The following is a 13,724-nucleotide window of genomic DNA, read 5'->3' as shown; positions in this document are numbered from 1 at the left end:
AATAGAACTACCACTTGAACTACTCAAATGGCTGATTTCATGTACTTGTCACAGTTCTAATACATTTCTGACAATTAAAAACATTTCTCGCCCCAGGAAGTTAGACAAGGCACATGTAATGCCCCTTCTTTCTTCTTTCCCTACACTCATGTCATGCTTATGAGTAGAGACCGTATCCTGAGTGACTAACTTGATTAATTGATTAATAAGCAGATAGGCCTATGTACACAATTATCCTAATGTTACACAGCACAAAGCCAGTTTTAGTTAACTCGTCTAAAATGTAAAACAAAATACCTGACTCTGTGTGGCGGCTCATGCCTGTAATCACAGCACTTTGGGAGGCTGAGGCGGTAGATCACCTGAGGTCAGGAGTTCGAGACCAGCCTGGCCAACATGGCAAAATCCCGCCTCTACTAAAAATACAAAAAATTAGTCATGCACCTGTAATCCCAGCTACTCATGAGGCTGAGGCAGGAGAATCGCTTGAGCCCGGGAGGTGGAGGTTGCAGTGAGCCAAGATAATGCCACTGCACTCCAGCCTGGGTGACAGAGCAAGACTCTGTCTCAAACAAACAAACAAAAAATACCTGCCTCCTGTGTACTCCACAGGGCATAGGGAGCTTTCAGTGTACTCAGCTGGAAAAAAAAAAAAAAAAAGTCTTCAGGAGCTATTGCGAATGTCAGTTTTTAATTACAGCTATTCCTTGGCCTTCTAGAATCAGGAAAATTCATCAAACCTGGACATAGACCAGTGTTTGGGCTCAATTACAATTCCTGTCACAAAGTCTATGTGGTTTAGTTGTTCCATTTGTCTCCTTCTCAAGCTTATAGCATAGGTAACTGAATTAATACATAAGAGGTACTTAGTTTCTCATTTACCCTAGCACTCTTCAGCTTTTACTGAAGGAGGCATCAGCTGAGACCACGAACAGCAGAGGTAAGAGTTGCTGCTGGAACAGAGACAGAAGTGACTTAGAGAAGACTCAGTCCTACCCAGCTGCAAACACAGCTCTACCCTTCCCCACTACCGCTACACAGAACCAAGATGTTGCAGTGTAGAGGCAAAACAGCTCATACTCCTCAACCACTTCTGAAATATAGATGATGTTATTCCTGACACTGCTCTCTCTACATGAGCCATTTACGAAGTCAGGCAACGTGCCTTAGAAACAGACACTCAAGATTTCTTTCAAAAGAAAAAAGTTGGAAAGACCAATGGACTGATCATTTTCTCGTCATATAAGCCAGTTCCCAAAATGACTCAGGGATCACTAAAAAGATGCTAACTTAGTACTCAGAGAACAAAAGATCAAATCTTTTGTTAATGTTTAATATCTGTATTGGTGATTTATAATACCTCTTAGAAAATTAAATTCTCTCAGATGCCCTAAAGTTAAAAAAAAAAAACTATTTAAATTTACCTATAAGCTAAAGAAGTTTGTGAAACACCGTTTGGGTTTTTCCAAACTTCTGTTAACAGCTCTATAAGAGGATTTTTTAATCCCTAGTTTGGGAAGTGCTTATATAGAAAATAATCTTTCTGACATTAGAATTTCCTTATGTAGTAAATGTAAGTGAAGTTACTTTCAAATACTACAAGTATTTGAGTACTACTGATGGAAGTAGTAACAAGAGATAACACAGAAGACAAGAATAAGTAATAACATTTGTAGAGAAGCCTAGAAAAATACAGGAAAATCCAAGAAAGTAAACTGTGCAGAGATGTTGATGTGGGGTGTGGAGGAAAGACCAATATCTTGAGCTTTGGCCCAAGGTTATCATGGACAGAACTGACGGCCCATAATCCTGGGTATTTGGACGGAGCTCTGGGAGGCTAAGAAAGTTAAATATGGAATTACCAGATAAATATCTTTGATTATAAGCAAAAAACAGATTCTGGCTATCTTTACGGGGGGGGGGAAGATTCATTCAAAGGATATAGATTAATTTAATGGTCTTCAAAATGTCATATGCAAAGATATGCCAAGAGGTAACAGTGCATGGATATTTTTTAAGGCATCTATTTTCTAATCTTCAACTTTCACGTAAACTGTTTTCTCCACTGCACTCCAGCCTGGGCAAGGGTGCGAGACTCTGTCTCAAAAAAAAAAAACAAAACCGTTTTCTAAAATTGAACATGTGCCTTCACTTATGGTAGTCCATCTCGCACATTAAAAAAAGAAGGTAGGCCGGGTGCGGTGGCTCAGCTGTAATCCCAGCACTTTGGGAGGCCAAAGCAGGTAGATCACTTGAGGCTAGGGGTTCGAGACCAGCCTGGCCAACATGGTAAAACCCCATCTCTACTAAAAATGCAAAAATTAGCTGGGTGTGGTGGTATGCACCTGTAATCCCAGATACCTGGGAACTGAGGCAGGAGAATCAGTTGAAACCGGGAGGCGGAGGTTGCAGTGAGCCAAGATCACACCACTGCACTCCAGCCTGGGCGACAGAGGGAGACTCCGTCTCCAAGGAAAAAAAAAAAAAGAGAAGAAAGTATATCCTTCATCCATCCCAAACAAGTTTATTATTTTGTGTAAAACAAAAGAAAGATTAAAACTACGTTTTACTTCCCAGAAAGCTTCCTTTAAAGACTAAACAAAGGCATCCTTCCTTTTCCTGACCTAAACATACTTCTGTTAGTGGTAAAGTTTGACCCATGTTGGGATGTTCTGAAATTAGAAAAATCAAAGCAGTATAGGTTAATGGTGCCAATTATTTTACATGCAAACTATAATGGGCCTATTAAGCTTTTAAACATGTGTTGGTTAAAATCCATAAATAAAAGTTTTACTCTTCTTTCAGATTCAGAGTATGTTATTCAAAATGGTAGTTAAAACATATCCATTAGGTTTCATTCATGAAATGTTTATTCCAATTTGGAGTCACTCCTAGTGACTTGTTAGCAGGGATTCTCTTCAGCAGGCCTCCAGCAGATGGACTGATCTCCAACCATTTTCTTTTTTTTTTGGCATTTTAGTGCTGGACCTACTTGTATGTTTCTTTTTTTTTTTTTTTTTTATTATACTTTAGGGTTTTAGGGTACATGTGCACAATGTGCAGGTTTGTTACATATGTATCCATGTGCCATGTTGATTTCCTGCACCCATTAACTCGTCATTTTGCATTAGGTGTATCTCCTAATGCTGTCCCTCCCCCCTCCCCCCACCCCACAACAGTCCCCGGAGTGTGATGTTCCCCTTCCTGTGTCCATGAGTTCTCATTGTTCAATTCCCACCTATGAGAGAGAACATGCGGTGTTTGGTTTTTTGTCCTTGCGATAGTTTACTGAGAATGATGTTTTCCAGTTTCATCCATGTCCCTACAAAGGACACGAACTCATCATTTTTTATGGCTACATAGTATTCCATGGTGTATATGTGCCACATTTTCTTAATCCAGTCTATCGTTGTTGGACATTTGGGTTGGTTCCAAGTCTTTGCTATTGTGAATAGTGCCACAATAAACATACGTGTGCATGTGTCTTTATAGCAGCATGATTTATAGTCCTTTGGGTATATACCCAGTAATGGGATGGCTGGGTCAAATGGTATTTCTAGTTCTAGATCCCTGAGGAATCGCCACACTGACTTCCACAATGGTTGAACTAGTTTACAGTCCCACCAACAGTGTAAAAGTGTTCCTATTTCTCCACATCCTCTCCAGCACCTGTTGTTTCCTGATTTTTTAATGATGGCCATTCTAACTGGTGTGAGATGGTATCTCACTGTGGTTTTGATTTCATTTCTCTGATGGCCAGTGATGATGAGCATTTCTTCATGTGTTTTCTGGCTGCATAAATGTCTTCTTTTGAGAAGTGTCTGTTCATGTCCTCTGCCTACTTTTTGATGGGGTTGTTTGTTTTTTTCTTGTAAATTTGTTTGAGTTCATTGTAGATTCTGGATATTAGCCCTTTGTCAGATGAGTAGGTTGCAAAAATTTTCTCCCATTCTGTAGGTTGCCTGTTCATTCTGATGATAGCTTCTTTTGCTGTGCAGAAGCTCTTTAGTTTAATGAGATCCCATTTGTCGATTTTGGCTTTTGTTGCCATTGCTTTTGGTGTTTTAGACATGAAGTCCTTGCCCACGCCTATGTCCTGAATGGTATTGCCTAGGTTTTCTTGTAGGATTTTAATGGTTTTAGGTCTAACATATAAGTCTTTAATCCATCTTGAATTAATTTTTGTATAAGGTGTAAGGAAGGGATCCAGTTGCAGCTTTCTACATATGGCTAGCCAGTTTTCCCAGCACCATTTATTAAATAGGGAATCCTTTCCCCATTTCTTGTTTTTGTCAGGTTTGTCAAAGATCAGATAGTTGTAGATATGTGGAGTTATTTCTGAGGGCTCTGTTCTGTTCCATTGATCTATGTCTCTGTTGTGGTACCAGTACCATGCTGTTTTGGTTACTGTAGCCTTGTAGTATAGTTTAAAGTCAGGTAGCGTGATGCCTCCAGCTTTGTTCTTTTGGCTTAGGATTGACTTGGCGATGCGGGCTCTTTTTTGGTTCCATATGAACTTTAAAGTAGTTTTTTCCAATTCTGTGAAGAAAGTCATTGGTAGCTTGATGGGGATGCATTGAATCTATAAATTACCTTGGGCAGTATGGCCATTTTCACGATATTGATTCTTCCAACCCATGAGCATGGAATGTTCTTCCATTTGTTTGTATCCTCTTTTATTTCATTGAGCAGTGGTTTGTAGTTCTCCTTGAAGAGGTCCTTCACATCCCTTGTAAGTTGGATTCCTAGGTATTTTATTCTCTTTGAAGCAATTGTGAATGGGAGTTCACTCATGATTTGGCTCTCTGTTTGTCTGTTATTGGTGTACAAGAATGCTTGTGATTTTTGTACATTAATTTTGTATCCTGAGACTTCGCTGAAGTTGCTAATCAGCTTAAGGAGATTTTGGGCTGAGACAATGGGGTTTTCTAGATATACAATCATGTCATCTGCAAACAGGGACAATTTGACTTCCTCTTTTCCTAATTGAATACCTTTTATTTCCTTCTCCTGCCTGATTGCTCTGGCCAGAACTTCCAGCACTATGTTGAATAGGAGTGGTGAGAGAGGGCATCCCTGTCTTGTGCCAGTTTTCAGAGGGAATGCTTCCAGTTTTTGCCCATTCAGTATGATATTGGCTGTGGGTTTGTCGTAGATAGCTCTTATTATTTTGAGATACGTCCCATCAATACCTAATTTATTGAGAGTTTTTAGCATGAAGGGTTGTTGAATTTTGTCAAAGGCCTTTTCTGCATCTATTGAGATAATCATGTGGTTTTTGTCTTTGGTTCTGTTTATATGCTTGATTACATTTATTGATTTGCGTATGTTGAACCAGCCTTGCATCCCAGGGATGAATCCCACTTGATCATGGTGGATAAGCTTTTTGATGTGCTGCTGGATTCGGTTTGCCAGTATTTTACTGAGGATTTTTGCATCAATGTTCATCAAGGATATTGGTCTGAAATTCTCTTTTTTGGTTATGTCTCTGCCAGGCTTTGGTATCAGGACGATGCTGGCTTCATAAAATGTGTTAGGGAGGATTCCCTCTTTTTCTATGGATTGGAATAGTTTCAGAAGGAATGGTACCAGCTCCTCCTTGTACCTCTGGTAGAATTCAGCTGTGAATCCATCAGGTCCTGGACTCTTTTTGGTTGGTAAGCTATTGATTATTGCCATAATTTCAGAACCTGTTGTTGGTCTATTCAGAGATTCAACTTCTTCCTGGTTTAGTCTTGGGAGGGTGTATTTGTCGAGGAATTTATCCATTTCTTCTAGATTTTCTAGTTTATTTGCATAGAGGTGTTTGTAGTATTCTCTGATGGTAGATTGTATTTCTGTGGGATTGGTGGTGATATCCCCTTTTTCGTTTTTTATTGCATCTATTTGATTCTTCTCTCTTTTCTTCTTTATTAGTCTTGCTAGCGGTCCATCAATTTTGTTGATCTTTTCAAAAAACCAGCTCCTGGATTCATTAATTTTTTGAAGGGTTTTTTGTGTCTCTATTTCCTTCAGTTCTGCTCTGATTTTAGTTATTTCTAGCCTTCTGCTAGCTTTTGAATGTGTTTGCTCTTGCTTTTCTAGTTCTTTTAATTGTGATGTTAGGGAGTCAATTTTGGATCTTTCCTGCTTTCTCTTGTGGGCATTTAGTGCTATAAATTTCCCTCTACACACTGCTTTGAATGTGTCCCAGAGATTCTGGTATGTTGTGTCTTTGTTCTCGTTGGTTTCAAAGAACATCTTTATTTCTGCCTTCATTTCATTATGTACCCAATAGTCATTCAGGAGCAGGTTGTTCAGTTTCCATGTAGTAGAGCGGTTTTGAGTGAGTTTCTTAATCCTGAGTTCTAGTTTGATTGCACTGTGGTCTGAGAGACAGTTTGTTATAATTTCTGTTCTTTTACATTTGCTGAGGAGAGCTTTACTTCCAACTATGTGGTCAAGTTTGGAATAGGTGTGGTGTGGTGCTGAAAAAAATGTATATTCTGTTGACTTGGTCTCCAACCATTTTCATTCTCTATATCACTGCATTCAAGAATCCTGCTCCAGGAAGGGGATTCTGATTGGCTTATTGGGATCATGTGCCAATCATTGGTCAAAGGAGGATGTTTCAGCTTGATTGACATACCCATCGAGACTATATCCAGTGGAGAAGAGACAGTTAAAGTAAAATTGGGGTATGGTTAGAGAAGGGAGAAACAGATCATGGACAGCCATAAGTTACAATGTCCCACTATAAGAGGTCACCAAAAGGTTTCTTTGTCAAGTACCCAAGTTATTCAGCATCCTGGGATCCACAACAGGATGCAGGAAGTGGGAATGTACAAGTCATAAAGCCAGATAGTTATTAAACATTAGGCTGAAGGAGCAAGCACACACACACAAAGCTTCTTTGTTTTTTGCATATGATCTGCAACAAAGCAAAATCTATAAGCATTTCTTTGGAACTGCAAAGGAGAACCAGCCTTAAATGTTTTTGAGGAGTAAAGACAGTACATGGAAATTAATTTTTAAAGACCCCACTTATACAATGTGTGAAATATCAATATCATCTTTAGCTCATAGGCAACTTTTTGTGGTTTTATTAACTGACTTATGGGGATAATCATTGACAATTGTTTAATTAATAGATCCCTGCTGTTACTTACAGGATGTTACACAGAGTTGCCTTAGAAGCAGTAGCTACTGTGAACAATTGCCTGCCCCTTGAGTGTGTTGTTGCTGCTCACAGCATCCTAATATGTATGGTGTTCTGAGTCCCATGGGCTCCCTATCTTTAGATTTCAGCCACTCAAAAGGATGGCAGCCCAACTATTTTAGGAGTTCCATGGGGCCCTTCAAAGGGAATTTCATGCATGTCACATACCCTGTATTTCAAGTCAGACAGTCAGACTGTCCCAAGCATCAAACTAGGTGAAAACCTACCTGGCAATAATGGACAAATACAACTTGATTTTACTTAGATTAATACCCTGCCCCCCTCCCTTCCAAGATCTCCAAGGCCCTAATTTGCAAAGTAAGTCTAAATGAATTTTCCTACAGTGGTAGTTCTGCAATTTAACCTCTGTAAATGGGATGGGAAGTTTTTGTTCCCGAGTTGGTATATTAAAGCCTGTCACTGGAACTCAGCAGGGATGTGACCAGGACAACAGGGGACATGATGAAATTCCTGACAGAGAATCTTGTGAGTTAGAAAACAGAGCCACTTGGGTGGCCAGATCATTGTTCTTCTGTGGCCGTCTGTGCTCTTCCACCTCTTGGAATTTTCTGGGAGACATTAATATATTTACTTCCCCATTGCTTGGTGCTTCCAATTGTGTTCACCATGTGGCTCTTTCACAGGAGGATGGACGGTATGAAGGCCCAACTTTGGCTCACGCTGTGGAGTTGTTTGGTGGCAGACGATGGAATGCTAGAAACCCCAGCCCCGGAACATCAGCAAAGAATGCTGAGAAGCCCAATATGCAGAGAAACAACACCCTGGGCATAAGCACTACCAAGAAAAAGAAGAAAATCCTCATGAGGGTAGAGTGTTATTTGTTTATTAAGCATCAGACTCATCTTCCAGGACCACTGTATGGTGAACATCACCATAAAACACTTTAGGTTGTTTGGGTTGAGGACAAAATCAGGTATAAAACAGAAGATACAAGGGCTTACCACATACCTCCTTGGTGCCATGCTAGTGCCAGGAACACCAGGGAAAAGACAAGGTCCACAGAAGGACATAGACATGTAAACAAACACAGTGCAAGCTAAAAAGAGGCGTCGTCGAGTCATCCACAAAGTGCTGTGGGGGCAGAGAGAAGCAAAACAGCTGAGGGGCAGGCACAGAGGGCTCCACAGAGCAACTGACATGCAGGTCTTGAAGAACATGTAGGATTTTACCAGGCAAAGAACATAGGAGAAAGTATCCCCAGCAGAGGAGACAGCATAGAGGCGTAAAAGACAGCTTGTTCAAGGAAGCACATGCTGTTCTGGATGGCTAGAGCATGAGCACTCTGTGGGCAAGGAAGGGCTAGAAGAGAACAGAGATCACAGAGGCCCCAAATGCTGTGTGTAGAACACAATGTAAAGTATATTAGCACTATGTATTATAAACTATATAATATGAAATATCACTATGAAGTGATAAATATATTTGCTTCATGGCTATTTGTTTGTGTTGCTATAAAGAAATACCTGAGGCTGGGTAAATTATAAAGGAAAGAAGTTTAATTGACTCAGTTCTGCAGGTGTACAGGAAGCATGGTGCCAGCATCTGCTTCTGGTGACAGCCTCAGGAAGCTTACAGTCATGGCAGAAGGTGAAGCGGGAGCCAGCGCATGACATGGCAAGAGCGGGAGAGAGAGAGAAGGGGAGAGGTGCCACACACTTTTTTTTTCTCTTAGAAACAGGGTCTTGCTCTGTCACCCAGGCTGGAGTGCAGTGATGTGATCATGGCTCACTGCAGCTTCAAACTCCTGGGCTCAAGCTGTTCTCCTGCCTCAGCCTCCCGAGTATCTGCGACCACAAGTGTACACCACCATGCCTGGCTAATTTTTTTATTTTTTATAGAGACGGGGTCTCACTATGTTGCCCAGGCTGGTCTTGAACTCCAGGCCTTAAGTAATCCTACTTGTCTCAGCCTCCCAAAGTGTTGGGAGTACAGGCATGAGCCACCACACCCAGCCTACACACTTTTAAATAACTAGATCTTGTGTGAAGTCAGAGCTAGAACTCACTCATCACCAAGGGAATGATCCTCAGCCATTCATGAGGGATCCACCCCCATGATCCAAACACCTCCCACTAGGCCCCACCCCTAACATTGGGAATTACATTTCAACATGAGATTTGAAGGGGACAAACATCCAAACCATATCATCTATCTAGAAAAAGTGCCACTCTCTTTGCTTATGGGAGGCTTTGATGCTCATGTCAAATTTTATCTGCTTCACAGTTTTTTTCTGTACACAGAGGTTCCAGAGGTTGTGTGCCGCCTCTTGTCTGCCTCCCTCCCCTGAGGAGTACTGCTGTATAGTAAAGAACAAATGAAATAATATGACATGAGAATACTCGGTCAGCCTTAACGTAGGTCTTTACCGGTTTTACCAGGGAGGGGCAGTATTGAAGGTGGGTAGGTCAGAAAACAGAGACCTACCTGAACTAAAGCAGTGATGAGAGAGAAATACAGGCTTGGAGCCATCGTGAGCTTTGTGTTCTCAGGGTGAGAGTGGAGAGGTAACTGACGATGAGATGGCAACCCGAAAGGCCAAGATGCACAAAGAGTGTCGAAGCCGGAGTGGTTCTGATCCTCAAGACATTAATGAACAAGAAGAATCAGGTAAAGTGGCATGTTTACATCTGAGACTTTTGTTTTTTAATTTTTATGGGAAAAAAGTATACATTTGGTTTTAAATTGTGATTTAAGCATTGCAAACATTTCTAACAAAACTCTTTGTCCTAACCAGACAATGAAACCTAAAGGTACGTCTGCAAGCATAGTGTGCTTGGAATAAAATCCCCATTAATTAACTTGCCATTACTGATAGGGAATATTAGATATCATGGTATAATTTCATGGATTAGACCAGTGATTCTCAACCTTGGCTGCATATTAGGGCTTTTAAGAAAATCTGATTCCTCTGGCCACATCCAAGAATAACTGATTCAGATATTCTCTGGCTGGGACATGAATATCTATTTATTTTTGAAGCTGCCCAGACGGTTCTAACATGTAGCCAGTTGAGACCCCATGAGATTAGCCCATTCATAAAGATATTTTGGTGCTTCTTGTATAGAAACCAGCTGCCTAGGTTGATTTGCTCAGACATCCAGAAGCCTCTCTGGTTTGTATTTGGTTCTGAGGGACAGTATAATCTAAGTCATTGTCTCTTTTCTGTCTTTCATCCTCACAGAGGTGAATGCCATCGCTAACCCTCCAAACCCCCTCCCTTCCAGAAGAGCCCACTCTTTGACCACAGCTGGGTCCCCCAACTTGGCTGCCGGGACGTCATCTCCCATCAGGCCAGTGTCCTCCCCTGTGCTGTCTTCTTCAAACAAGAGCCCATCCAGGTGGGGCCTTAACATGATAAAACATAAGGACCCTTCACATTATTCCAGTTGTGTGGAAGGGCATATCTTTACAGTTGTCTATGGAAAGACTATTTCACATTTTGACGTATAGCTGAACTGAAAACTGAAAAATCCCAAAATTTTAAATGATCCTAATTTTCCCAATTTTGTACTCCTACCTTCTCATATTACTCCAAAGGTCAGTAGCAGTAACAAAACCCAAGCCATGATTCTCCAAATTGTACTATCCAGTACACTAGCCACTAGCTAGATGTGGGTATTTAAATTCAAAAGTAAATTAATTAAAATTAAAGAAAATTTAAAATTCAATTCCTCGGTCACAGTAGTGACATTTCAAGTGCTCCATAGCCACAAGTAGCTGATGGTTATTATCCCAAAGAGTGTAGATAGAGAACATTTCTTTTTATCATTGCAGAAAGTTCTATTGGATAGCACTGCTCTAAATGAAGAAGAGAAAATAGATTGTTTTAATGTAAACTATTTGGCCCCTTTGCTAATCGATGAAATATATTTAATACTTTTCTCATATGTCAGTTACGTATGTCTAGAGGAATGAATTCAAGTATCACAGCAAGTTGGATATGTTTAAGTATAAATCTAAAGCTGGATAAATTATTTTATAAGTTCCATGCAAATTACATATTTGAAACAATATCTACCCTCTTAGAAGAAGGAATGATATTAAAATGGCAGACTTCCAAAGGGAACCAGAATGCTGCTCCATCTCCCTGTATCCCACATTAAAGTTTAAGAAATGTGGAGGTTCCAGACAGAACCAAGCTAAAACAGGAACTCTTTACTTTATCACATACACACACACACACACACACACACACACACACACACACACACACTCTCTCTCTCTCTCTCTCTCTCTCTGTCTCTCTCTCTCTCCCTCCCTCCCTCTCTCCCCACCCCCCTCTCTCTCTTTCTCCCTTTCTCTCTCTTTCTCTTGGAAGCTTGTTATTAAGAATCCTGGCTGGGCACAGTGGCTCTCACATGTAATCCTAGCACTTTGGGAGGTCAGGGAAGGAGGATCACTTGAGCCCCCAGGAATTCAAGACCAGCCTGAGCAACAGAGACCCCATCTCTACAAAAAATAAAACAATTAGCCGGGTGTGGTGGTTCTCACCTGTGGTCCCAGCTGCTCAGGAGGCTGAGGTGAGAGTATCACTCGAGCCTGGGAGGTTCCGGCTGCAGTGAGCCGTAATCATACCATTGCACTCCAGCCTAGGCAACAGAGTGAGAGCTTATCTCAAAAAAAAAGGGAAGAAAAAAGAATCCTACAGTAAATTATCTTTTAAATAAAAATTCTTTCACAATGTGAGCAATGAACTTATAATTTATGTTTTATACATTCACATTCTACAATGGATGAGCATGGGTCAAGGTTATATGGGAATTCTTTGTACCACTGTTGCAACTTTTATGTAAATTTAGATTCATAACAAAACTAAAAGTTACAAAAATCAGAATCCTGTTTATTATACTTTTAGCCTGTGTAGTATCCTGGGTAAATAGCAAGGAACCTGGATTAAATGGCATTTCCCGTTTATTTCAATCATTCATGAGCAGGAAAAGAAAGGACAAAGTAAGGGAGGAAAATATTTTAAAAAGAGAAATTAACATGCCAGGTGCAAGATCAGAAGGCCAGCCCCAGGAGGACAGGGATCAGCACCCACTCAAGTGTTTTAAAACAGAAAGAAAACACAAGGCAGGAGAGGAAAAATCAGCTTGAATGCTATTAAGGGAGAAAGCTAGACCGAATCCTAAGTCTGGTAGTGGAAAGAGTGGACAAACAGACTTTCCTAGAATCAAAGGGAAATGGGTCCCTACAGACAGTAGCTGGACCTGCAACCAGAAAGAAGCAAGACAGGAAATTTACTTCTTTAGCTGCAAATAATGAAGTCACCTTTTTCCTCTTCCTGCACCTCTACACTGTGTTTCTTGCACTACATTGAGGATCGACAACCTACAACCTATGCCTGCAAAATGCTATAAAGCTATCAATTTGTAGTGCTCTTTCATTGCTGAAGGTGACCTTCAAATGTCAGCACAAATTAATTTTCCATGAGTGAACATTGTTAGCAGGGTTGAGAGTCACTTCAACAAACTATGTATTTTATATTTATAGTCTTAAATATATAGTTTTTAGATTATATATTTAATATACATAAAATAGACGTCATGATATTCTCTATACTTACATATTTGAAATATTTCAAAAAAACTTTTAAAATCCAAGATAAAAAAAAATAGGTCCTCTAGAACTAGAAATACTATTTGACCCAGCCATCCCATTACTTGGCATATACCCAAAGGATTATAAATCATGCTGCTATAAAGACACGTGTACACGTATGTTTATTGCGGCACTGTTCACAATAGCAAAGACTTGGAATCAACCCAAATGTCCATCAATGATAGACTGGATTAAGAAAATGTGGCACATATACACCATGGAATACTATGCAGCCATAAAAAAAGGATGAGTTCATGTCCCTTGTGGGGACATAGATGAAGCTAGAAACCATCATTCTCAGCAAACTATCGCAAGGACAGAAAACGAAACACTGCATGTTCTCACTCATAGGTAGGAATTGAACAATGAGAACACCTGGACACAGGGTGGGGAACATCACACACCAGGGCCTGTTGTGGAGTGGAGGGAAGGGGGAGAGATAGTATTAGGAGATATACCTAATGTAAAGGACAAGTTAATGGATGCAGCACACCAACATGGCACATATATACATATGTAACAAACCTGCACGTTGTGCACATGTACCCTAGAACTTAAAGTATAATTAAAAAAATAGATCCTGTTCATTAATTTGACTACAAACCATAATCAAAACATCTCTCATACCATTGTGTCAGGAAATCAGCATAGAAAATAAAAAATGTTGTGAAACCGTAAGGCTGTTCTGAGTTGACTGATATTTCTACATTGAATAGATACAGCCTTGGAAAGTGCAAATATAATCCTAGGCAAAGCTGGCTTTTTTCCATTCTTTTTTAAATTTTTTAAAATTAGAGACAGTGCCTCACTATGTTGGCCAGGCTGGTTTCGAACTCCTGGGATCAAGCAATCTTCCCACCTCAGCCTCCCAAAGTGCTGAGATTATAAGCATGAGCCACCACAC

The 13,724-nt window shown here is 40.3% G+C and overlaps 1 protein-coding gene across 4 annotated transcripts in view; it reads left to right on the top strand.

Moving 5' to 3' along the window:
* PLCE1 (phospholipase C epsilon 1) overlaps positions 1-13,724 on the top strand; it is a 345,535-nt gene that overhangs the window by 257,037 nt on the left and 74,774 nt on the right. For all 4 annotated transcript variants that reach the window (XM_030809243.1, XM_030809242.1, XM_003255240.3 and 1 more), the window contains 3 exons: positions 7,843-8,025; positions 9,709-9,826; positions 10,401-10,557. In XM_030809243.1, coding sequence (XP_030665103.1) covers positions 7,843-8,025; positions 9,709-9,826; positions 10,401-10,557 — 458 coding nt within the window. The remainder of the gene's footprint in view (positions 1-7,842; positions 8,026-9,708; positions 9,827-10,400; positions 10,558-13,724) is intronic.

Source organism: Nomascus leucogenys, chromosome 3 (genome assembly GCF_006542625.1).
Source record: "Nomascus leucogenys isolate Asia chromosome 3, Asia_NLE_v1, whole genome shotgun sequence".
Classification (NCBI taxonomy): Eukaryota; Metazoa; Chordata; class Mammalia; order Primates; family Hylobatidae; genus Nomascus; species Nomascus leucogenys.
Note: the sequence above shows the minus strand (reverse complement) of the source record. Positions and strands in the feature narration are given on the sequence as shown.